General features: G+C 45.3%; 1 protein-coding gene across 1 annotated transcript; it reads right to left on the bottom strand.

Annotated features, from left to right (window-relative positions):
* Nucleotides 1-934: 934 nt before the first annotated feature.
* VPS25 (vacuolar protein sorting 25 homolog) lies at nucleotides 935-26,388 on the bottom strand. Its single transcript, XM_040437351.1, has 6 exons — nucleotides 26,252-26,388; nucleotides 24,084-24,229; nucleotides 5,589-5,642; nucleotides 3,248-3,336; nucleotides 2,687-2,762; nucleotides 935-1,539 (listed from the first exon to the last, which is right to left on the bottom strand). Exons 1-6 carry the CDS (start codon nucleotides 26,296-26,298, stop codon nucleotides 1,427-1,429), a joined length of 525 nt encoding a protein of 174 aa, XP_040293285.1. The 5' UTR covers nucleotides 26,299-26,388; the 3' UTR covers nucleotides 935-1,426.
* Between the last annotated feature and the right edge of the window lie 499 nt (nucleotides 26,389-26,887).

Here is a 26,887-nt window from a genome sequence, read left to right as displayed (position 1 = left end):
TATAATGGGGTAATTTATGTTTTTTTTTTTTTTTATTATGCAAGGCCCTCAAAGTGACTTCAGAACTGAATTGGTGCTTAAAAGTCAGTTTTGAAAATTTTATAGAAAATATGAAACATTGCTTCGAAAAATCTAAACCTTCTAAAAGTATTTAAAAAAATAGAATGACATTTTCAAAATGATGCCAGCATACAGTAGCATATGGGGAATGTTAAAGAAGACCTTTCATGGGTTTACGTGTTACAAACTGGTTGCTTACCAGATAGGGTGGCCCCTACAGATGCCAGCACTTTTTTCCCCTCTAAAATACCCCTCTGTTCTGGCGCCGTGTCCCCCGCTGTTTTTGGTGCCTGATATGTTAATTTAGAGTAATGGTACAGGGAGGAGGAGACGGCCGGGTTTCTCAATGGGCACCTCCTTCTCCCTGGCTGCAGCGGAGAGCGTCACATCCAGGGAGAAAGAACAGCTCACCTTCTCTCTGGCTGTGACGCTCTCCGCTGCGATTGAACCGTGCTACAGCGCCAGAACGGAGAGGTATTTTAGAAGAAAAAAAAGTGCTGGCATCTGTAGGGACCACCCTATCTGGTAAGCATACCAGTTTGTAACACATAATCCCACGAAAGGTCTCCTTTAATTATAAACTATTTTATGAGGTATCACTATCTGTCTTTAATGCGTACAAAACAACATTTTGAAAATTGCAATTTTTTTCCAAAGTTTGGAATTTTTTATAAAATAAAGGTAAAACATATTGAATAAAATTTACACCTGCCACGAAGTACGATGTGTCACGAGAAAACAGTCTCTGAATCGCTTAGATAAGTAAAAGCGTTATTACGACAAAGTGACACGTCAGATTTGCAAAATTAGGCTTGGCCACGAAGGTGAAAAATGGCTTAGTCCTAAAGGGGTTAAAGAAATAACACAAGACAGCTGAGTGGATCCTGTTTATTATGTACATACACTGTCTGCAAGTGTGTTCTCTTGCCAAAATGTCTATGGATGCAAAGCAGTAACTGTCAAATGACATATCGGTAACATAGTTCAAGGTCAGAGGTCAATCTGTAAGCAAAATGAAAATGATAAGAGGGTGATATTTGACAAATATGTATAACCCAATATTACCTTGAAGCTTCTGGAATTTTATCAAACATCAACTTTGAAATGTAATTCCAGATCAGTGTTACCAGATCACTGCTAGCTAGAGAGAGGTCAGATAGAGAGAGAGAGACATAGATAAATAGATACACACACTAAATGCAGGGTTAAAACAGTGGAAACATCAGAGTACCACCGTTACAAGGCTATGACTTCCACCTTGCAATATACACAAATGTCCAGCAGATGGCAGGAGAATACAATATTCTCCTTCTATAAAAGAGTTCTAGATCCTTTCAACAGTCAGACAGGACTGGCATAATGATCATTAAAAGAATTTCACTCCCTTGCTGTCATTTAGTGTAATAATCTCTGCTTTGTGTTCCATCTGCAGGCCTTCCAATGATCTGAGGAGCATGGCTTCATCCAACCCGTGGAATTCTACAATAGATATAAGAATCAGAGCTTTGTGGACCATACAAAAAGTATAAATATAATGGTAGAAACCTCCCTTTCCCCAAGATCCTTCTGTCTTACCTGATTAAAAAACATAGAAATATGTCATAATTAGAATGAACTCAATATAAAAAAATTACATTAATAGTTAAAATAGAAAAACAGTATATTAGTAAATTACTATATGTTGATCTTATGCTCCATTTTCTAAGATATGCCCCCTTGTTTGCAGTCTTTTGTGGTGTCCTCACAGAGGTCCTGTCCATAAAATGGCCGCTGATGGAGGGTCATGTGACCAGGCAAATCACCTCCATGTGATGTCTCCTTCAATCAATTACACTGAACCTGCTATTTGCACTCGCATTGTTGGGAGTTTAGTGCATGTGCAATGTGTCTGAATAATGGCGACATCACATGGAGGTGATTTGCCTGGTGACATGACCCCATCAGCAGCCATCTTATGGACAGGATCTCTATATGGACAGCACAAAAGGGGGGCCTAACAAGGGGGGCTGGCTTATGAAATATAGCAAAAGGCATAGAATATAAACAAACGCTATATTAGCAAGTGCCATATAGTCATATTACATGCATATTGGTCACAAGTAGCCAGAAAGTGGACAACTCCTTTAAGGGTACATTCACACAGCAGTGTCGTTTCTGCACTGTGTACATGAGATTTTGGAAATCATACTGTATAAGGCCTCATGCACACGGCCGTTGTTTGGGTCGGCATCCGAGCCACGGATTTTTGGCGGCTTGGATGCGGACCTATTCACTTCAATGGGGCCGCAAAAGATGGGGACAGCTATACGTGTGCTGTCCGCATCCGTTGCTCCGTTCCGTGGCCCCGCAAAAAACAAAAACAAAAAAAAAAAACTGGTCATATTCTTGTCCGTTTTGCGGACAAGAATAGGCATTTCTACAATGGGCCGCCGGTTCCGTTCCCGCAAATTGCGGAAGGCACACGGGCGGCTTCCGTTTTTTGCGGATCCACGGTTTGCGGAACGGTCGTGTGCATCAGGCCTTACACTGTGGATTTTCTGCACGAAAACAGGCACTGAAAATCTGTGTGTAATACGTACTGTGTGCATATACCCTAAGTGAAAAATGGAAGAAGTCTTTGCCTTACCTTCTCCCTCCGTTTCATCTCCATTAATCAGCTCATAAAGTGTGAACACAGAATTGGTCATTCCATTCTTTGAAACCTTGGTGGAAACAAAAATACAAAAAACAAACATTTGTAGAAGAGGTTGTGCCTGGTACTGCAGCCATTCAAGTGAATGGGACTGAGCTGCAGTACAAAGCACTGTACATGGTAAACAATGAAGGGGACATGGTAGGCGATGTAGTCTCTTCAATCAGCTGAATGCGGGAGCAACAAGAGTCAGACCCCACCAATCTTAAATTTATTGCCTATTCTAAGGATAAGTCATCATAATCAATGTCCTGGAGAACCCCTTTAAAAATGAAATACATAAACAAACTAGGCATGTGGTAAAAAGGACTTTTTTTTAGCACTTCCTGATGTATACATCTGGCAAAGATGAACATGTGAGATTACACAGGTACTGGGAATGATACCATTGCTATCAAACAGCTATAGAATATGACGGTAATAGAAGTAGTCACTCTCAGTAAATGTCTGTAAAAAATTAACCTGGGACCTAGCAGAAAAATGCTATCTACTTACCCATTGGTAAAGTACTTTTCCCCACTCGTCTGGCCTTCTCCACATTATTAGGAACCTGGTTTTGTTTTTATCCAACCATTCTAAGTTACCTGCAATATATAAGCACAATACACCTGCAGGTCATATACATCATAACACCTGAATGAAAATCCAATCCTATACCACGGGTCAGTTAAAGGGGTTTTCTGAAATTTTGCTATTGATGGCCTATCCTCAGGGTAGGTCATCAATATCTGATCTGTGGGGGTCCGACACCTGGGATCCCCACCGATCAACTGGGCAAAGTGGCCACAGTGCTCCTAAGGCTACATGACATCAAGTTCATCTCTCACATGGCCTAGGCGCAGCTCAGTCTCATTCAAGTGAATGGAGCTGAGCTGCCATATCAAGCACAACTGCAGTGCTTGGTTAGCTGCAAAAAGGCCATGGCATTTACAAGGGCTCTGGTAAGCACCCATTTAAATGGGAGTCCTGGAGATGGTAGAGTACAGCCCTCGGAACTCCAACAGAAATAAATAGAGCAGCTGAGTGCATGCCTGACTGGCTGCTACATTCATTTCGTGGGGTCCCATGGGGTACAGGGTGCCCATTCTCATGATTAGTGGGGGTCTCAGCAACAGGACCCCCACCAATCTAATAGTTATCTTCTATTCCGTGGATAGAGGATAACTTAACATAACCGGAATACCCCTTTAAGTGAGTCATGCACAACCAACTAATGCTTGATTGGGAGACACAAGATATTTTTACATGTTAGTGGTTACCTTGAGTTAAGAGGTTGCACTAAGTTTCAATCTGCTATCTCCATTCCTTCACTCATTTTCAGACTCCTTGATATACAGTTTGCAACCTGTTGCTGAATGTGTCCCACTACTACATGCTGGATGTGAGGTCTGCTGCACAGCTTGATTCCTGGACTGATTTGCCCTTCTACAGCTCATGAGGGACCACTTCACCCTTGTTCTGAAACATGTTAGTGTGTGTGCAACTACCCTCACCTACAGATTCTGTCATAGGTTCTTTCTTCTCTCTGTACACCGATACAAAGCCTGTCTGATCTCTCCCTCCTCCCCTACAGACTGCCTTGTGTGTGCTTTCCCTATACCCATACTCTGATATAGCAAAGACTGCGATCTGCCCTAAAGACCTGGCTACATTCCCACACTCCACACTCTGATCTGCCGTGTATAACCTCCCCTCCCAGCCACTCTCTCCAAGGCCACTTACACAAGGTCAATATCTGGTTAGTATATTGCATCTGTATTTGTATGGTAAAGCAGTAGTGGAACCTATTTTGCCAAATTTGTGTTCTGGCTTAGGCTACTTTCACATCTATGCTTTCCCTTCCCGCTATTGAGATCCGTCAGAGGGTCCCAATAGCGGAGGAAAACGCTTCAGTTTTGTCTGCATTCATTGTAAATGGGGACAAAACTGACCTAAAGGGAACGGAGTGCACTAGAATGCAATCCATTCCATTTCAATGTGTTCCCATGACGTACACAAAAGCGCTGCAAGCAGCATTTTTGTGTGCATCATGGGACACTGATCAAGACAGATCCGTCATGACTCACAATGTAAGTCAATGGTGACGGATCCAGTTTCTCTGACACAAAAGAAAACGGATCCGTCCCCCAATGACTTACAATGGTTTTAAAAAAAATGGTCCGTCATGGTTATTTTAGAGATAATACAACTGGATCTGTTCATAATGGATGCAGATGGTTGTATTATCATGACGGAAGCGTTTTTGCTGATCCATGACGGATCCAGCAAAAAACGCTGGTGTGAAAGTAGCCTTACAAATGCTGATGCAAAATTGTGACCAAATACTGACTGTGTAAAAGTGCCCTTGCACTTGGAGAAGTAAGAATGGAGCAAAAAGAGTCATCATGGCCATCAGCAGTGGCCTGTCAAATTGATGTTTGAAGCAGAAGTAAAAGAAATAGTGTAATGCTATACAGTAAAAAATCTGGAGAAGAATGAAGTATAGACCTAGGAACTAAGGGCTTATGCACACAACCATGATCTGCCCGGGAAACACGGCTCGTGTGTCGGCGGCGCTCCCCTGACCAGAACTGACTATCATGGTAATTTATGACACAGTCAGTCTAATTGCGGGGCTATCGCGGTGTGCACTCACGCCATCATATAAGTACACTGCAATAGCCTGCAATCAGATCAGAACTGACTATATTATAAATTACTATTATACAGTCAGTTTGCGTCAGAGTAGTCACGGTCAGCCTGGGCGATGTGGCCGACACACAGTCTGTGTTTCCTGGGCCGATCACAGTCATGTGCATAAGCCCTAATGCTGAGACCTAAGGAAAAATGAACACACCTTTTTTCCTGAGTTCCTCTAGGACCACCTGAACAGACTCCACGGACAGCTTCCCTGGATAATGTCAAGGGCAAATGACTGCTATATTTCACATTCAATTCTGCAGGTGCTGTAAAAAGACAAGACACACTGAGGCACACTTACTAATACTGTCTAACTTAGACTAGGCAGTCTAAAAATGCACCAAACAGACTGTCTAGTCTAAGTTTATACCACCTATTAGTTGGCTTAGTTTGCCTCAGAGATATGTCAAAATTGCAAAATCTAGCTTCTTGAGCCATGCCCACTTTCCATCAGGCCACACCCACTTTACGACTAACCAACACCCCCTTGTTGGACATCAACAGTGTCAAAAACATAAAAATTTGGTGCGAGTCATGTTTGCCAGTTTTTTGGGGTATTTTTTGTAGAGGGGGTGAATACGCCAGAATTCTTGCGCATTTTGATTAGTAAATCTCCTCCACTGTTTATATATAAAGCAATGACGCTTTTGTATGTTATGGAAGAATCAAGCTTAACTTGAGTGCGTACCTTCAGGCCCAGGCGATTTTCCTTTTTTTGCGTTTTTTTTCCCCACTTCCCAGAGCCATAACTTAATTTTCCAATTTAACCTCTTAGATACCGGAGGTTTTTTCGTTTTTTGCGCATTCATTTTTCTTCCCTATTTTCCTTGAGCCATAACTTTTTTAGATTTCCGGTCACATAGCTGTATGAGGGCTTATTTCTTGCGGGATAGGTTGTACTTTCTAATGCCACTATTAATTAGGGCATAAAATGTAGTGGAAAGCGGTAAAAAAATTTTCCAAATGGGGTGGAACTGAGAGGGGAAAAAACGCATCTCCTCCACCGTTTTACGAATTTTGTTCCGACGGCATTTCGTTTACGGCAAAACTGACCCATGCCCTTCATTCTCTGGGTCAGTGCGATTACAACAATACCCCTTATGTATAGGTACTTTATGTCTAAATAGTGTAAAAATAAATTAAAACTTTGATAATTTTTATTATTTTTTTTACATCACTATATTCTGATCCCATAACTTTTTTATACATATGTCTACTGAGCTGTTTAGGGGCTCATTTTTTGCAGAACAATCTGTCATTTTTATTGATACCATTTTTGGAGTGTGCGTGACTTTTTGATCACTTTTTTTTCGGTAAGAGAAGCAATGAAAAATTGGCAAATCGGCCATTTTGACCCTTTTTTTCCCGTTACGCCATTCGCCATATTGGATTTTTTTTTTTCTATGTTAATAGTATGGGCATTTCAGTTGCGGTGATACCCATGATGTTTATAATTTAGGTATTTATTTTTTAATTATATGGAAAGGGGGGCGTTTTAAACGTTTATATTTTTTTACGTTTTTGTGGCTCATATACCGTATATACTCGAGTATAAGCCGACCCGAGTATAAGCCGAGCCCCTAATTTTACCCCAAAAAAATGGGAAAAATTATTGACTCGAGTATAAGACTAGGGTGGGAAATGCAGCTATAATGCAGAGTGTATGTGTATATAATGCACACACTCTACATTATATACACACATCTGCAAGAGGGTGACTCCCTGTATTTAATGCAGAGTGTGTGCATTATATACACACACACTCTGCATTAAATACAGGGAGCCATCCACAGATCCCCCCTAAACAGTGCCATCCACAGATCCCCCCTCCCCTAAACAGTGCCATGATGGCACTGTTTAGGGGAGGGGGGGGATCTGTGGATGGCACTGCCATCCACAGATCCCCCTACAGTGCCGTCCACAGATCCCCCTACAGTGCCATCCACAGATCCCCCTACAGTGCCATCCACAGATCCCCCTACAGTGCCATCCACAGATCCCCCTACAGTGCCATCCACAGATCCCCCTACAGTGCCATCCACAGATCCCCCTACAGTGCCATCCACAGATCCCCCTACAGTGCCATCCACAGATCCCCCTACAGTGCCATCCACAGATCCCCCTACAGTGCCATCCACAGATCCCCCTACAGTGCCATCCACAGATCCCCCTACAGTGCCATCCACAGATCCCCCTACAGTGCCATCCACAGATCCCCCTACAGTGCCATCCACAGATCCCCCTACAGTGCCATCCACAGATCCCCCTACAGTGCCATCCACAGATCCCCCTACAGTGCCATCCACAGATCCCCCTCCCCGACGCTCACAGCAGTATATTTAAACTAATCAGTAACCTTTAACTTTGGATACGGTATCTTACTTTGTCTTTGCTTCGGTAATACAGGCAGTGCGGGGAGCGGCGCTCACTCACTGACGTCACGCGCCTGCTCCCACTAGGCGGCGCAGGCGCGTGACGTCAGTGAGTGAGCGCCGCCCCCCGCACTGCCTGCTATTACCGGAGCTAAGACCTAGACTCGAGTATAAGACGAGGAGGCTTTTTGAGCACAAAAATATGTGCCAAAAAACTCATCTTATACTCGAGTATATACGGTATGAGCCTATAAATTATGTTTTTTTTAATTTTGGTCTATCAGGGATTTTTTAAATGCCATTTAAACTCGATTTTGCTCATTTCTTATCCTGGCCTGCCATCTGGTGGCCAAAATAAGAATTGCAGCATGAACACTTTCAGCCTCATCAGCGAGGCTGAAAGTATTCAGCGCAAGTACCGATGCCCCAATTGGTTTTTGTGCATTTAGATGCCGTGACCTCACTAGGTCTAAGGCATTTTGTTACTGCGATCAGCATTATTGCCTGTCACGGTAAATAGCTGCAGATATCTGCTGTTTCAAACAGCAGAGATCTGCCGGCCATGACGACCGCTGCACGTGTAAGCAGGCGCCATGTTTACACAACGATCCAGCGCCATACATGTACGGCGCTGGCATCGAAAGGGTTAAAGACTATGTACACCTTTGGAGTCAATTTGTTTTTATGATTGAATCTAACTTATTTTTGGCTACCAATCATATTTTTAATTGGCCTTTATTAAAAATATTGAGCTGTTCAGTCACAAAAGGTTAGGGTACTTTCACACTAGCGGCAGGACGGATCCGACAGGCTGTTCACCCTGTCGGATCTGTCCTGCCGCTATTTCGCCGTGCCGCCGCTCCGTCCCCATTGGCTATAATGGGGACGGAGGCGGAGCTCCGGCGCAGCACGGCAGTTCGCAGTGAGAGGCCGCCGGACTAAAAAGTCGGACATGCAGTACTTTTAGTTCAGCGGCCTTTTGCCGTGCTGCGCCAGAGCTCCGACCCCGTCCCTATTATAGTCAAAGGGGACAGAGCGGCAGTCCGGCGAAATAGCGGCAGGAAGGATCCGACAGGGTGAACAGCCTGTCGGATCCATCCTGCCGCTAGTGTGAAAATAGCCTTAATGGTTTTCTAACTGTGTGGCTGGTACTTTCACTTTTGACTTTGTGCCGAAGCAAGTGCGGATGCAATGCGATTTTCACGCATGGTTGCTTGGAGATGATATTAGCAAATCAAGTCAATTTAGTGTATTATTTTCCCTTATAACATGGCTATAAAGGAAAATAATAGCATTCTTAAAGAGGACCTTTCACCGATTCTTACCCTATGAACTAACTATACAGATATGTAGAGCGGCGCCCGGGGATCTCACTGCACTTACTATTATCCCTGGACGCCGCTCCGTTCTCCCGTTATGCCCTCCGGTATCTCCGCTCACTAAGTTATAGTAGGCGGAGATACCAGTCCCTAAGTTATGGTAGGCGGAGTCTGCCCTAGCGCTGGCCAATCGCAGCGCAGAGCTCACAGCCTGGGAGGTTATTTTCTCCCAGGCTGTGAGCTCTGCAATGCGATTGGCCAGCGCTAGGGCAGACTCCGCCTACCATAACTTAGGGAACGGAGATACCGGAGGGCATAGCAGGAGAACGGAGCGGCGCCCGGGGATAATAGTAAGTGCAGTGAGATCCCCGGGCGCCGCTCCACATGTCTGTATACTTAGTTCATAGGGTAAGAATCGGTGAAAGGTCCTCTTTAATACAGAATGCTTAGTAAAACACATGGTGAGCACGGTGACGTCAGCAAAGGTCCTGCTGAATGAAGATAGAAGATTACGTCAAAGATCCTTTTGCAGGTCCTCAAAGAAGAAGAAAGAAGACGATGCCGGGTGCGCGATCAAGTGGATGAGGAGAGTTAATTTTTTAACCCCTTAAGCAACATCTTACTAAGCATTCTGTATTAAGAATGCTATTATTTTCCCTTACAATAATGTTATAAAGGAAAATAATAACATCTACACAACACCGAACTTCAGCTCTGGGTACCACATTCAGTTTTTTATCACGTGCGTGCAAAACGCATTGCACCCCCGCGATAAAAACTGAACAACGCAATCGCAGTCAAAACTGACTGAAATTGTGTGCGCACTCGCGCGGATTTCCTGCAATGTACCCGGGACGCCCGTCTGAAAGAGGCCCAAGAGGTCAAACACTTATTTAAGTCACATTCTTATCAGTAAGATTGGGATTGAGCTTTGATGAGTGTTTATAATGTGAGAGAGGAGAGATCAGAAGGACCGCTGCTCCTCAGATGACAGAAAAGACAAAAAATCCACAGGCAGCTAGTAGAGCATGTCAGCTATGTACACAAAAAAGGATTCTGTATTGTTAATAAAGACCAACTGAAAAAATAATTTTTAGCTCAAAATAAGTACAATGAAATAATAAAAAGAAATTGCCTCCAAAAAGGTGTACATAGCCTTTAACCACCTCAGCCCCCAGTGCTTAAACACCCTGAAAGACCAGGCCACTTTTTACACTTCTGACCTACACTACTTTCACCGTTTATTGCTCGGTCATGCAACTTACCACCCAAATGAATTTTACCTCCTTTTCTTCTCACTAATAGAGCTTTCATTTGGTGGTATTTCATTGCTGCTGACATTTTTACTTTTTTTGTTATTAATCGAAATTTAACGATTTTTTTGCAAAAAAATGACATTTTTCACTTTCAGTTGTAAAATTTTGCAAAAAAAAACGACATCCATATAGAAATTTTGCTCTAAATTTATAGTTCTACATGTCTTTGATAAAAAAAAAATGTTTGGGTAAAAAAAAAATAGTTTGGGTAAAAGTTATAGCGTTTACAAACTATGGTACAAAAATGTGAATTTCCGCTTTTTGAAGCAGCTCTGACTTTCTGAGCACCTGTCATGTTTCCTGAGGTTCTACAATGCCCAGACAGTACAAACACCCCACAAATGACCCCATTTCTGAAAGTACACACCCTAAGGTATTCGCTGATGGGCATAGTGAGTTCATAGAACTTTTTATTTTTTGTCACAAGTTAGCGGAAAATTATGATTTATTTATTTTTATTTTTTTTTCTTACAAAGTCTCATATTCCACTAACTTGTGACAAAAAATAAAAAGTTCTATGAACTCACTATGCCCATCAGCGAATACCTTGGGGTCTCTTCTTTCCAAAATGGGGTCACTTGTGGGGTAGTTATACTGCCCTGGCATTCTAGGGGCCCAAATGTGTGGTAAGGAGTTTGAAATCAAATTCTGTAAAAAATTACCTGTGAAATCCGAAAGGTGCTCTTTGGAATATGGGCCCCTTTGCCCACCTAGGCTGCAAAAAAGTGTCACACATCTGGTATCTCCGTACTCAGGAGAAGGTGGGGAATGTGTTTTGGGGTGTCATTTTATATATACCCATGCTGGGTGAGAGAAATATCTTGGCAAAAGACAACTTTTCCCATTTTTTTTATACAAAGTTGTCATTTGACCAAGATATTTATCTCACCCAGCATGGGTATATGTAAAAAGACACCCCAAAACACATTCCTCAACTTCTCCTGAGTACGGGGATACCAGATGTGTGACACTTTTTTGCAGCCTAGGTGGGCAAAGGGGCCCATATTCCAAAGAGCACCTTTCGGATTTCACTCCTCATTTTTTCCTGAATTTGATTTCAAACTCCTTACCACACATTTGGGCCCCTAGAATACCAGGGCAGTATAACTACCCCACAAGTGACCCCATTTTGGAAAGAAGACACCCCAAGGTATTCCGTGAGGGGCATGGCGAGTTCCTAGAATTTTTTATTTTTTGTCACAAGTTAGTGGAAAATGATGATTTTTTTTTTTTTTTTTTTTTCATACAAAGTCTCATATTCCACAAACTTGTGACAAAAAATAAAAACTTCCATGAACTCACTATGCCCATCAGCGAATACCTTGGGGTCTCTTCTTTCCAAAATGGGGTCACTTGTGGGGTAGTTATACTGCCCTGGCATTCTAGGGGCCCAAATGTGTGGTAAGTAGGTAAATGACCTGTGAAATCCGAAAGGTGCTCTTTGGAATGTGGGCCCCTTTGCCCACCTAGGCTGCAAAAAAGTGTCACACATCTGGTATCTCTGTATTCAGGAGAAGTTGAGGAATGTGTTTTGGGGTGTCTTTTTACATATACCCATGCTGGGTGAGATAAATATCTTGGTCAAATGCCAACTTTGTATAAAAAAATGGGAAAAGTTGTCTTTTGCCAAGATATTTCTCTCACCCAGCATGGGTATATGTAAAATGACACCCCAAAACACATTCCCCAACTTCTCCCGATTACGGAGATACCAGATGTGTGACACTTTTTTGCAGCCTAGGTGGGCAAAGGGGCCCATATTCAAAAGAGCACCTTTCGGATTTCACAGGTCATTTTTTACAGAATTTGATTTCAAACTCCTTACCACACATTTGGGCCCCTAGAATGCCAGGGCAGTATAACTACCCCACAAGTGACCCCATTTTGGAAAGAAGAGACCCCAAGGTATTCGCTGATGGGCATAGTGAGTTCATGGAACTTTTTATTTTTTGTCACAAGTTAGTGGAATATGAGACTTTGTATGAAAAAAAAAATAAAAAAAAAAATAAGCATTTTCCACTAACTTGTGACAAAAAATAAAAAATTCTAGGAACTCGCCATGCCCCTCACGGAATACCTTGGGGTGTCTTCTTTCCAAAATGGGGTCACTTGTGGGGTAGTTATACTGCCCTGGCATTTTCCAGGGGCCCTAATGTGTGGTAAGTAGGTAAATGACCTGTGAAATCCTAAAGGTGCTCTTTGGAATATGGGCCCCTTTGCCCACCTAGGCTGCAAAAAAGTGTCACACATGTGGTATCGCCGTATTCAGGAGAAGTTGGGGAATGTGTTTTGGGGTGTCATTTTACATATACCCATGCTGGGTGAGAGAAATATCTTGGCAAAAGACAACTTTTCCCATTTTTTTATACAAAGTTGGCATTTGACCAAGATATTTCTCTCACCCAGCATGGGTATATGTAAAATGACACCCCAAAACACATTCCCCACCTTCTCCTGAGTACGGCGATACCAGATGTGTGACACTTTTTTGCAGCCTAGATGCGCAAAGGTGCCCAAATTCCTTTTAGGAGGGCATTTTTAGACATTTGGATACCAGACTTCTTCTCACGCTTTGGGGCCCCTAGAATGCCAGGGCAGTATAAATACCCCACATGTGACCCCATTTTGGAAAGAAGACACCCCAAGGTATTCAATGAGGGGCATGGCGAGTTCATAGAAATTTTTTTTTTTGGGCACAAGTTAGCGGAAATTGATATTTTTTATTTTTTTTCTCACAAAGTCTCCCGTTCCGCTAACTTGGGACAAAAATTTCAATCTTTCATGGACTCAATATGCCCCTCACGGAATACCTGGGGGTGTCTTCTTTCCGAAATGGGGTCACATGTGGGGTATTTATACTGCCCTGGCATTCTAGGGGCCCTAAAGCGTGAGAAGAAGTCTGGAATATAAATGTCTAAAAAATTTTACGCATTTGGATTCCGTGAGGGGTATGGTGAGTTCATGTGAGATTTTATTTTTTGACACAAGTTAGTGGAATATGAGACTTTGTAAGAAAAAAAAAAATAAATTCCGCTAACTTGGGCCAAAAAAATATCTGAATGGAGCCTTACAGAGGGTGATCAATGACAGGGGGGGTGATCAATGACAGGGGGGTTGATCAATGACAGGGGGGTTGATCAATGACAGGGGGGTGATCAGGGAGTCTATATGGGGTGATCACCACAGTCATTGATCATGCCCCTGTAAGGCTTCATTCAGACGTCCGGATGCGTTTTGCGGATCCGATCCATCTATCAGTGGATACGTAAAAATCATGCGGATGTCTGAATGGAGCTTTACAGGGGGGTAATCAATGACAGGGGGGTAATCAATGACAGGGGGGTGATCAGGGAGTCTATATGGGGTGATCACCACAGTCATTGATCACGCCCCTGTAAGGCTTCATTTAGACGTCCGGATGCGTTTTGCGGATCCGATCCATCTATCAGTGCATCCGTAAAAATCATGCGGACATCTGAATGGAGCTTTACAGGGGGGGTAATCAATGACAGGGGGGTGATCAGGGAGTCTATATGGGGTGATCACCACAGTCATTGATCATGCCCCTGTAAGGCTTCATTCAGACGTCCGGATGCGTTTTGCGGATCCGATCCATCTATCAGTGGATCCGTAAAAATCATGCGGATGTCTGAATGGAGCTTTACAGGGGGGTAATCAATGACAGGGGGGTAATCAATGACAGGGGGGTGATCAGGGAGTCTATATGGGGTGATCACCACAGTCATTGATCACGCCCCTGTAAGGCTTCATTTAGACGTCCGGATGCGTTTTGCGGATCCGATCCATCTATCAGTGCATCCGTAAAAATCATGCGGACATCTGAATGGAGCTTTACAGGGGGGGTAATCAATGACAGGGGGGTGATCAGGGAGTCTATATGGGGTGATCACCACAGTCATTGATCATGCCCCTGTAAGGCTTCATTCAGACGTCCGGATGCGTTTTGCGGATCGGATCCATCTATCAGTGCATCCGTAAAAATCATGCGGACATCTGAATGGAGCTTTACAGGGGGGTGATCAGGGAGTCTATATGGGGTGATCACCACAGTCATTGATCACGCCCCTGTAAGGCTTCATTCAGACGTCCGGATGCGTTTTGCGGATCCGATCCATCTATCAGTGGATCCGTAAAAATCATGCGGACGTCTGAATGGAGCTTTACAGGGGTTGATCAATGACAGGGGTGTAATCAATGACAGGGGGGGTGATCAGGGAGTCTATATGGGGTGATAACCACAGTCATTGATCACGCCCCTGTAAGGCTTCATTCAGACGTCCGGATGCGTTTTGCGGATCCGATCCATCTATCAGTGGATCCGTAAAAATCATGCGGACATCTGAATGGAGCTTTACAGGGGGGTAATCAATGACAGGGGGGTGATCAATGACAGGGGGGTGATCAGGGAGTCTATATGGGGTGATCAGGGGCTAATAAGGGGTTAATAAGTGACGGGGGGGGGTGTAGTGTAGTGTAGTGGTGCTTGGTGGGACTTTACTGAGCTACCTGTGTCCTCTGGTGGTCGATCCAAACAAATGGGACCACCAGAGGACCAGGTAGCAGGTATATTAGACGCTGTTATCAAAACAGCGTCTAATATACCTGTTAGGGGTTAAAAAAAACACATCTCCAGCCTGCCAGCGAACGATCGCCGCTGGCAGGCTGGAGATCAACTCTCTTACCTTCCGTTCCTGTGAGCGCGCGCGCCTGTGTGCGCGCGTTCACAGGAAATCTCGCGTCTCGCGAGAGGACGCGCCGGCGCGTCCAGGAGGAATGAATCAACCACCTCCAGGACGCGTCTGTGCGTACAGCGGTCCGGAGGTGGTTAAATAGCCGTACGAGGTTTTTTTTTTTTTTTTTGCAAGCACTTTTTAATGGTACCAATTAAAATTGCATATAATGTAGCGAGAAGCTGGAAAAAAAAAATTCCAAATGGGAAGCGATAGGAATAAAACTCGCAATTGTGCCATAGTTTCATGGGTTTCGTTTCACAATGCTCCCTATGCGGTAAAACTGACCGTTTACCTTCATTCTCTGGGTCAGTACTATTACTGCAATACCACATTTATATAGGTTTTTCTTGTGGTGTAAAGAGGACCTGTCACCTAACAATTCTGGAGCATCTATTCCTATGACAGGTCCTCTTTAAACACTGAAAAAAAGAGGACTGAAAAAAATAAAAAATAAATTCTTTGAATTGCCATATTCTGACCCCCATACATTTTTTATAGTTATTTTGTAGTCTACGGAGCTGTGTGAGGGCTCAATTTTTGCATCGTCATCTGTAGTTTTTATTGAGAGAATTATAAAAAAAAAATTATCACTTTTTATAAAAAATATTTTTTTGGAGGCAACGAAAGATGATAATTAGTTACCGGTAATTGGATTTTCCATTTAGCCTCCACAATGGCACTGAGCAGGAGGATACCCCGCCTCCCAGGGACAGGAAACAACGTGGAGAACTAACCTTTAAAAGCCTCCTCCCCTTTACCTTCTCCAGTTAGTATCCGAGAACTCAAGATGATGCAGAAAAAACTACTTTATTGTAGCACCCTGATCAACAAGAGAAAAAAAATCAAGCGAGCACAGTTTATGGCCATTAAGACATTTTAACTGATAACAAAATATAGACAATCTGTCAGAAAGGACATCAAAAAACAAGGAAGGGTGGGAAAAAAAATCCCAGTGCCGTTGTGGAGGCTAAATGGAAAATCCAATTACCGGTAAGTAGTTATCTTTTCCATACGCCTCCCCAATGGCACTGAGCAGGAGGACTAGCAGAGAAATCACTAGCCAATTAGGGTGGGACTACAGCGGATAGCACTTTCCGACCAAAGGAAAGGTCCCTGTTGGAAGCAACGTCCAGTCTGTAATGCCTGAAGAACGTGTTAGGATTGGACTAAGTGGCTGCTTGGCATATCTGGCTCAGTGAAGCAGAAGCACATTCCGCCCAGGAGGTTGAAATTGCCCTAGTTGAGTGGGCAGTCAGTCGCCCTGGTGGTGAGGATTTCCTTTCCTTATACGCTCTAGTAATAGTCATTTTGATCCAACGTGAGATGGTCAATTTTGATGCGCCCTGGCCCTTGTTAGCTCCCACGAACTGGACAAAAAGTCTATTTGACTTTCTTATAGTTTTTGTGGCTTCCAGGTAGGCGAGGATGCATCTCCTCACGTCTAGATTATGGAACTTGGCTTCCTTGTCTGATCTAGCCTGTGGGCAGAATGTAGGTAGTGAGATATCTTGATCACAATGAAAACTAGAACATACCTTGGGCAGAAAGGAAGGTTCATGACATAGGACAACTCTATCTTCCAAGATCGTCAGATAGGGTGGTCAGCAAGACAAAGCCTAGATTTCTCCGACTCTCCTGGCGGAAGTGATCGCAATAAGAAAGGCTGTTTTTAAAGAGAGCAGGCTTAGAGGGATTTCTGAAATGGGCTGGAAAGGAGGGTCCACTAGAACTGAAAGGACTAAATTGAGGTCCCAGGGAGGGACAAGAAATCTGACTGTAGGTCTCAATCTATTTGCGCCTTTAAAGAAACGTTTAATTAAGGAATATTCTGCGAGTTTTAGATCTAGAAAGGTGCTGAGTGCCACTACCTGAACTTTAAGGGTACTGACCCGTAGACCGTTTTCCAGGCCTTTTTGCAGAAATTCCAGAACTATTTTTAAGTCAGGTTTCTTCGAGGGATCCCAGGAGCCCTGTGAAAAGGAAAGAAAGGTATTCCAGACCCTATGATAAATGTTTGAAGTGACCGGTTTCCGACTGCCTAGAATTGTGTGAATTACTGCGTCCGATAGGCCTTTGGCTTTTAGGATGCCGCGTTCAGCCTCCAAGCTGTCAGATTTAGTTGATTGATCTTTGGGTGCTGGACCAGGCCTTGGAGCAAAAGATCCGAGACTTGGGGCAGCTGCCAGAAGTCCCCCTTTGCTGTCATAGACAATAAAGGGAACCAAGTCCTTTTTGGCCAGTAAGGTGCTATCATTATGACATCGCATCTGTCCTCTAAAATTTTTGCTAGCGTCCTGGGGATCAGGGATATTGGCGGTCCTGGTATGATAGGGAAAAGAATTGCTTAGTTTGACTGTTTGCCTTTGTCGCGAATAGGTCCAGGATTGGGACTCCCCATCTCTTGGTTAATTCCTGAAAAACTATTTTGTTCAGGGACCACTCCCCTGATTTTAGTGGATTTCTGCTCAAGTAATCCGCCAGGAGGTTTTCTTTCCCCTTTAAGTGTACCACTGATATAGACCCTATGTGATTCTGTGCCCAAGAGAACAGCCGGGACGCTGTTTGACATAGAATCTTGCTTCTCGTGCCCCCTTGCTTGTTTATATATGCCACCGTGTTGTTGTCTGTCAGGATTTTCACGTCCCTGTGATGGACAGAGGATTGAAAAGCTTTTGATGCTAGAAACACTGCTTGTAGCTCCTTTGCATTTGAGGATAGAGGAAGAAAATTGGTTCCCCACATGCCTTGAACAATCTGGCCCTCGCTGTGAGCCCCCCATCCTAATCCGCTTGCATCGGTTGTGATCACTACTATATCTGACGGTCTCCACTTGACTCCCTGACTGAGATGATCTTTTTTTTAGCCACCAATCTAGGGTCAATTTGACCTGGTATTTTTGACGGCTTGGGTAGATGGGGATGTGATAATAGGCGTCTGCCAGGTCTAGAGATACCATGAAACACTTTTGGAATAGCAGGCCGATGGTGGAATTTATTGTTTCCATTTTGAATTTTTTGTATGAGGTGTGTTTGTTCAGATCTCTTAGATTCATGATTGCCCTGTGGGACCAGTTGGGCTTCTTTATCAGGAAAACTGGAGAATAGAAGCCTTCCTCTAGTTGGCCCTGGGGAACTGGGATGACTGATTTTTTTGTCAGAAGAGCCGGTATCTGGAATTCCATCAGCAATTGAGTGGATTTCGGCACTTTCATGTTTACCAAGAACCTTTTTGGTGGAGGAGAGGAAAACTCTATTCTGTACCCTGACCGGATTAGATCTAGAACCCAGGGAGAGTTGGTAATTTTTTCCCAATCCGGATAAAATTCCTGAAGTCTTCCCCCCCACAGGACCCCTGGCGTCATTGAGGAGGTTGATTGGAAGACTTGTCGGGGTTGAACAAAAAACCTCTCCCTCTTCCCTTAGATGTTTGCCAAGAACTTGATCCTTCTTTCCGTCTTTGATCCGATCTACCCTTTTTCTGGGAGCGAAAGGGCCGGCGGTTGTGAAAGAATTTTGGTTCAAAGGGGAATCCTTTCTTCCAGTCGGACGCTTTGTCTAGTATATCGTGTAGAACAGACCCAAATAACCTGTCGCCTTCACAAGGAATGTTAGAGTTTATTCTTTGAGGTATTATCTCCCGACCAGGATCTCAGCCATATGGATCTTCTAGCCACATTGGATAGTGCCGCTGATCTAGCCGAGAGCTTGACTAGATCCGCAGATGCAGCAGATAAAAAAATTGGTGGCTTGCTTCAACACTGGAAGAGAGGCCAGGATATCTTCGAAGGGGGTACCGGCTATCAAATGCTCCTCAAGCTGGGATAGCCAAAGAGCGAGGGTTCTAGCGGTGCAGGTTGCTACGATGCTGGGCCTTAAACATGGAAGTACAGGTGTCCCATGACTTTTTAAGAATGGACTCGCATCTTTTGTCTATTGGGTCTCTAAGCAGGCCGACATCTTCAAATGGGAGTGAAGATTTTTTTGATATTCTCGCCACTGGCGCATCAACCCGAGGGGTCTTATCCCAGAGGGCAGAGTCAATCTCACTGAAGGGGTATTTTCTTTTAAATACCCTGGACACGGCAGATCTTTTTTCTGGGTCCCTCCATTCAACAGAAATAAAAAAATATATATATTCTCATGAACTGGGAACACTCTTCTTTTTTTGTCGGCCAATTTCCTGAACAATTGGTCCTGGATAGACTGTAGTTCCCTTAGGGCTCTTTCACACTTGCGTTATTGTCTTCCGGCATAGAGTTCCGTCGTCGGGACTCTATGCCGGAAGAATACTGATCAGGATTATCCTAATGCATTCTGAATGGAGAGTAATCCGTTCAGGATGCATCAGGATGTCTTCAGTTCCGGTACGGAACGTTTTTTGGCCGGAGAAAATACCGCAGCATGCTGCGCTTTTTGCTCCGGCCAAAAATCCTGAAGACTTGCCGCAAGGCCGGATCCGGGATCAATGCCCATTGAAAGGCATTGATCCGGATCCGGCCTTAAGCTAAACGTCGTTTCGGCGCATTGCCGCATCCGACATTTAGCTTTTTCTGAATAGTTACCATGGCTGCCGGGACGCTAAAGTCCTGACAGCCATTGTAAGTGTAGCGGGGAGCAGGGGAGCAGCATACTTACCGTCCGTGCGGCTCCCCGGGCGCTCCAGAGTGACGTCAGGGCGCCCCAAGCGCATGGATCACGTGATCACATGGATCACGTCATCCATGCGCATGGGGCGCTCTGACGTCATTCTGGAGCGCCCGGGGAGCCGCACGGACTGTAAGTATACCGCTCCCCCGCTCCCCACTACTACTATGGCAACCAGGACTTTAATAGCGTCCTGGCTGCCATAGTAACACTGAAAGCATTTGGAAGACGGTTCCGTCTTCAAATGCTTTCAGTACACTTGCGTTGTTACGGATCCGGCAGGCACCTCCGGCAACGGAAGTGCATGCCGGATCCCAACAACGCAAGTGTGAAAGAGGCCTTACCTGTTCAATGCTCATCGTTGTCCTGATAGTTTTGAGGAGGGAGTCAGTGTCCTCAATAGAGCATAAGGGCTTGCCTGACATATCCTCAGAGGAAGACTAATCTGAATCCGAGGATATTTCACCATCATCAAAGTCCAGCTCCATGTCCTGAGAAACCTCCATGACTGTTTTAGAGGTGGAGGGTGCTAGAGGGAGTGTCATCCATTTAGACTCAATGGCGGTGCTGACCTCTTCTTTGATAATGGCTTTTAGGCTGTCCACTAGGGATGGTGTCTCATCCGCAATTATTTTCTCAGTACACTTCTGACAAAGCGGCTTTATGGTGGCCAGCTAACTGCTTTTTACATATGGCACACTTCTTCCTAGATGAAAGTTCCCCAATCCTGCTGGATTTACCCTGAAAAAATAGAAAAATAATTGCTTCAGCCATAAAAATAATACTAAGGAGGGGGGAACCTTCACCTAAGTGCGACCCAGAAAAAAAACAAAAAACACAATGGAAAAAGAGTGCAGCAGAGGAAAGACAAAAAGGGACTCCCATGGGAGGAGGCTTACCGGACTGGGGGCCTTTACAGGCTCTAAGGACATCTCTGCTGGAATGGACATGCTGCTTTGAGTATCTTCAGATGCCGAGGACGCCATTCCACTGTCCCGCCGGCGAATTTGAATACATTTCCGGGTCACGTGGTACCGCGCGCACACCGACGTGACCCGTCTCACGAGACTTTGGCCCTGGAAACCGCCAACGCCGGCTGCCTCCGCACAGCTCCGAGAAGAGAACTGGACGCCCGGGGTGCCGCAGAACTTACACCTGGATGCCGGAAGGGCCTCTATCTTTGCCCCGCGAACCGGTGTCCCGCAGCAGCCCTCCTAACCTACCAGGCTAGGGAAAAAAAGTGAGGGAGAGAGGTCCCAGAAGGAACCCAGGCTGCGCGCAAATATTCTGGTGAAGAGCAGGAAGGATCCCGCTCCGTTCTCCACTTCGTCCTGAGGGACAGGAAACAACTGGAGAAGGTGAGGAGGCTTTTAAAGGTTAGTTCTCCTTGTTGTTTCCTGTCCCTGGGAGGCGGGGTATCCTCCTGCTCAGTGCCGTTGGGGAGGCGTATGGAAAAATGCGGGAATTTGCCACCCCCCCCCCCCATTATAGTGATCGCCGTATGGAATAAATATGTTTATATTTTAATAGTTTAGGCGTTTTGGGATGTGGAGGTGCAAATGATTTTCTGATCTTCATATTTTTATTTTTAATATGGGGAAGAGGGGAATGATTTGAATTTATATTTGTCCAATTTAAAAACTTTTTTTACTTTTGAATCCCCCACGGAGTCTTGAACATGCGACAATCTGATTGCTGCTCCCATAGCCAGCAATTACTGCTATGATAGCCTGGAATCCTTCAGACCACGGCATGAGGGATTAAGGGGGTCATTTATTAACCATCTGAGTATTTCTGGTGCAGATTGTGGCGCAAAGGTCCTTTGCACTGCAATCTGCAACTTAACCCTGCTCACACCAGGTCTAAAAAAGTAGGGAGCGGCTTGGGGAAGGGCCGGCAGGCCCATCTAATTTACCATTTGCTATGCCTGGTTTAGGCCTCATGCACACAGCCGTTGTTTTGGTCCGCATCCGAGCCGCAGATTTGGCGGCTCGGATGCAGACCCATTCACTTCAATGGGGCCGCAAAAGATTCGGACAGCACTCCGTGTGCTGTCCACATCCATTACTTCGTTCCGTGGCCCCGCAAAAAAAAATATAACCTGTCCTATTCTTGTCCGCGCTTTACGGACAAGAATAGGCAGTTATATTAAAAGGCCATTTTTTGCGGATCCGCGGTTTGTGGACTGCAAAAAACGGAACGGTCGTGTGCATGAGGCCTTAGGCGTAGTAAATGGTCTAAATGTAAGACAGCAAGTAAGCTGTCTTACATTTAGAAGCGGCGGTGGATCCGCTGAAATTATGAAGAAGGATCCACCGCCAGCACAAAGAGAACTGATCACACCTGTTGATATAACACTTTGATATACCAGCCTAATAGACATACAGACATTTTTTCAGACCCTGGTGTCATGGAAAGTCATCAGGAGCCTGCAACTGCATTTGTAGGCCACCAATGTGTTACAAAGGGCGTCCCCTATCTGGTCCTAATCAATTAAATGAGGCGGTCAGAGTTATGCCTGTCCCACTGACTGACAGCTGGGCTCCTGCAGTGATCGCATGGGCTCAGCTTCTGTGCTGGTACCATCACAATTACTTGTATGGCATTCTGTGCTAACTCGTTTCCCCACATAACATACATATGATTCTGTGTTAAAGGGGTTTTCTGGGATTTTACTACTGATGACCTATCCTCAGTATCTGATCATTGATCAGCTGTTTGAGAAGTCTCCTATGAGCGCTGCAGACTTCTCCATGCTTACCGAGCACAGCACCGTACATTGTATAGCGGCTGTGCTTAGTATTGCGCTCAGCAGCATGGAAGTGAATAGGGCTGAGAGTGATACAAAGCACAGCCGCTATACAATGTACGGTGCTGTGCTCGGTAAGCATGGAGAAGTCTGCAGCACTCATAGGAGCTCCGATGCCTTCTCAAACAGCTGGGTGTCGGCCCCCCCACCGATCAGATACTGGTGAGGACTGATCATCAGTAGTAAAATCTCGGAAAACACCTTTAAGTGGTTAACTAATGATGGTGTGCATTTCCTTTTGCCAAACTTACACACAAAAAAAAATAATATATATAGATGGGACAATTCTAAATATTTTCAAGCTGGTGCCTGGTATATTGTAACAGATATGCAGGAGTTTCCTTGCAAGGTAAAATGCTACCAATGTTATGCTTCCCTTTAAAGGGAACCTGTCACCGGGATTTTGTGTATAGAGCTGAGGACATGGGTTGCTAGATGGCCGCTAGCACATCCGCAATATCCAGTCCCCATAGCTCTGTCAGGGACAGGACTCATCTCAGGTTAGGCCTCTTTCACACTTGCGTTGTTGGGATCCGGCATGCACTTCCGTTGCCGGAGGTGCCTGCCGGATCCGTAACAACGCAAGTGTACTGAAAGCATTTGAAGACGGAACCGTCTTCCAAATGCTTTCAGTGTTACTATGGCACCCAGGACGCTATTAAAGTCCTGGTTGCCATAGTAGGAGCGGGGATCGGTATACTTACAGTCCGTGCGGCTCCCCGGGCGCTCCAGAATGACGTCAGAGCGCCCCATGCGCATGGATGACGTGATCCATGTGATCACGTGATCCATGCGCTTGGGGCGCCCTGACGTCACTCTGGAGCGCCCGGGGAGCCGCACGGACGGTAAGTATGCTGCTCCCCTGCTCCCCGCTACACTTACCATGGCTGTCAGGACTTTAGCGTCCCGGCAGCCATGGTAACTATTCAGAAAAAGCTAAATGTCGGCTCCGGCAATGCGCCGAAACGACGTTTAGCTTAAGGCCGGATCCGGATCAATGCCTTTCAATGGGCATTGATCCCGGATCCGGCCTTGCGGCAAGTCTTCAGGATTTTTGGCCGGAGCAAAAAGCGCAGCATGCTGCGGTATTTTCTCCGGCCAAAAAACGTTCCGTACCGGAACTGAAGACATCCTGATGCATCCTGAACGGATTTCTCTCCATTCAGAATGCATTAGGATAATCCTGATCAGTATTCTTCCGGCATAGAGCCCCGACGATGGAACTCTATGCCGGAAGACAATAACGCAAGTGTGAAAGAGCCCTTAATTTGCAAATGTATCAAATCAGTTTTTATTACACAATAAAAGCACACAGAGCTATGGGGACTGGGTATTGCGGATGTGCTAGTGGCCATCTAGCAGCCCATGTCCTCAGCTCTATACCCAAAATCCAGGTGAACAGGTTCCCTTTAAGAACCTGCCCAAGTCATGAAGGATACTTTGTATCTTCTTGTTGTTGAACAAGGGGCTTTCCTGTATTTCCATTACATTCATAGTGTATAACTTATTATGGCGGCAGTACGACAAGACTAGGGAACTCCACGCTGATAGCTGCTTCTGTCGAGTATCAACATTAGGCTGTAACCTGCAAAAAATTTACAAAGCGTAGTTACAAATAAAGCCGCCGTCATCAAATCATGTCCACCCTCACCTCTCCTGACGTCTGTTTTTCTGCATTCCCCATAAAATAATACTACTGCAATAATTCTACTGTTCCACCCCTTGGAAATGTATGATAAATTGACATGAAGGTGTCACAATTTCCTTTGTGAATGGGGTGTGCCACTACACACTAAGGTCTCTTGCACACGGCTGTTGTGGTTCCGTTGCGTGCACTGGGGACCGCAACTTGCGGTCCCCAATGCACAGGCGCAACGTCCGTGCGGCGGCCGAGACGGATCTAGACCCATTCAACTTGAATGGGTCCGTGATCCGTCTGTTCCGTAAACATTCTGTGATCTGTCTATTCCCGTGTATTGTGGAATAGACGCATGCGGCACGCAATATGGCCACGGGAGCACAACCGCCGTGTGCAAGAGGCCTAACACTGTTCAATCGGTGGTTGAAAATTTAGAAGGTGTAGGGACACACCCCTATTCACAAGGGCAATTGTAGTATTAGGAGGAAAAACAGAGGAATGACAAAACAAGGAATTCTACCAACAAGATGTTCTGGCATTGCTGTTTGACAAGGAATACAATTATTTACTAAAACCGCCACATCAGGGGTGGTGACAGGTCCTCTTTTAATGTCTGGATTAAGACAGGTGCACTATGCTGCCCGCACTGAGGGCAGCATAGTGTAGTGTAAGACCAGCTAATTTCAGGGGTCAGTACTTCCGCAGTATGTCCGCAGCGTGCACCAGCTCTGTGAGAGGGGCGAGTCCGATGCTGCTCTCACCCACCCATGGACAATGATTGACAGGTTTCCTGCCTATTCACAACAGGAAAGAGGGCAGTGAGCAGCATCAGACAGCAGCTCAGTACTATAACACTACTGTATCCCATCACTGCACTGACAGACCCCCCCAAAGTCAGTATGTCTGTCACTACACTATGCTGACCTTGGTGCCGGTATGAATGGAGATCGCCGGGAAGATGCGCTGACAGATTCCACCTGCCCAGCGATCTCCCGCCAAACGCACTGCCAAGAGACTTCAGGGCCAGGTGTGAGTACATCTCCACTGCCTGGCCCTATCAGTCAAAGGGGTGGGGGACGTGGCCGGCAGGGAAAATGAGCGGAGCCTCTGGGTGCAATGGCTATGCCTTTGTTGCCCCAAGGGGCTAGTTTGCATTACATAAAACGTCTTTTTTCCCCTCCAGATTGGCGGCAAGTGTTGAGATGGGACCAACATCATTAGAATTTGCGGACAAGCGCACATCTACAGAGGCTGACGGTTTTAGTTACAGTAGGTTTTGTCAGATTCACTTTAAAATGGTTCTCCAGACTACGGATACTGATGACCTATCCTCCGGACCAGTCATGAATAACAGATAGATGAGGGTACGACACCGGCGCCGGACTCTTTTGTGTCTAAGAAAACGGATCCGGCACCACTAACTTACATTGCCGATCCCATGCCGGACCAAAAAAACGCTGCTTGTAGCGGTTTTCTGTCCAGTATGGGAATGCGTTCTGGTGAACTTGGTTCAGTTCTGTCCCCATTAACAATAAACGGGGACAAAATGGAAGCGTTTTCCAACGGTATTGAGACCCTCTGACAGATCTCAATTCCGGAAAGGAGAAATGCTGATAGGAAAGTAGCCTTAAACAGTCAGACAACCCCGATGTCAATGGGGTCCTGTCTGATTCTATAATGAAAGCTCCACCATATGATTACATGTAATATTAGAAACACATGAGATCTGTAGGCAGTAATCTGATCTGTAATAATCAGAACTCCAGAATGACAGCATGAAAACAGCTGTTGCGCATAGCTCCAAAGAAGTACGCTTATCCGGCAAGGAAGGTGTTAAACCCGACTCCACTTCCTTGTTTCTACCGGAACTAGTTAGAGAAGCACCTCCGTTACATGTGGTGCTCTCCCCTAAATCCTCCCCTGTGCCATACAATCCATTCACCCACGACAAATACGAGAGTCTCTCACGTGTAGAACGGGGGAAAGTTGTACTGCCAAGGCCACTCGAACCCCATCTCTGCGGTGCGACCAAAAATCTCTTCCGGGCAGGAACACTAGAAGCAGCGGCTGGATGGTTCCTGGTGCCGATGCGTCCCGGTGCTGCGAGCTAATTGGTGGAGAGTGACTGTGGGGCGGGGCTGTTGGGGGGGAAGGCGGGAACAATCTGGTGCCTTGGTGACGGGGAGGTGTCAGGTGACTGAGCGCTACAGGTGTGAGGAGAGGTTCTCCCTCACTGCGCCTGACCCGCCAGTATCCGGTGCAATAAGTCTAGAAATAGATGCACACAGGAGCCTTTAACCCCTTCATGACCGAGACAGTTTTGATGACATTTTAGTATTTTCCACATTCCATGAGTAATAACTTTATATTATTCCACAGATATAATGTTTAAACATCTATTTTCTAAAGGGGTTGTCCCATTATGGCACCTCATACCCTATCCACAGGATAGAGGATAAGTGGCTGGATGTCTGGGGCCCCTCTGATCAGTAAATGGGGCCCATGGTCCTCTGATTGAATGTAGTGGAGTTCATCGGTAAGTGCTGCTGCTCCATTCACAGGGATCTCAAGTCTCCCGGAGGTTCAGGGAGTCTCCCTCTATTA

This window comes from Bufo bufo, chromosome 6 (genome assembly GCF_905171765.1).
Source record: "Bufo bufo chromosome 6, aBufBuf1.1, whole genome shotgun sequence".
NCBI lineage: Eukaryota > Metazoa > Chordata > Amphibia > Anura > Bufonidae > Bufo > Bufo bufo.
The sequence above is the reverse complement of the archived record's forward strand: the minus strand, read 5'-3'. Positions and strand labels throughout refer to the sequence as shown.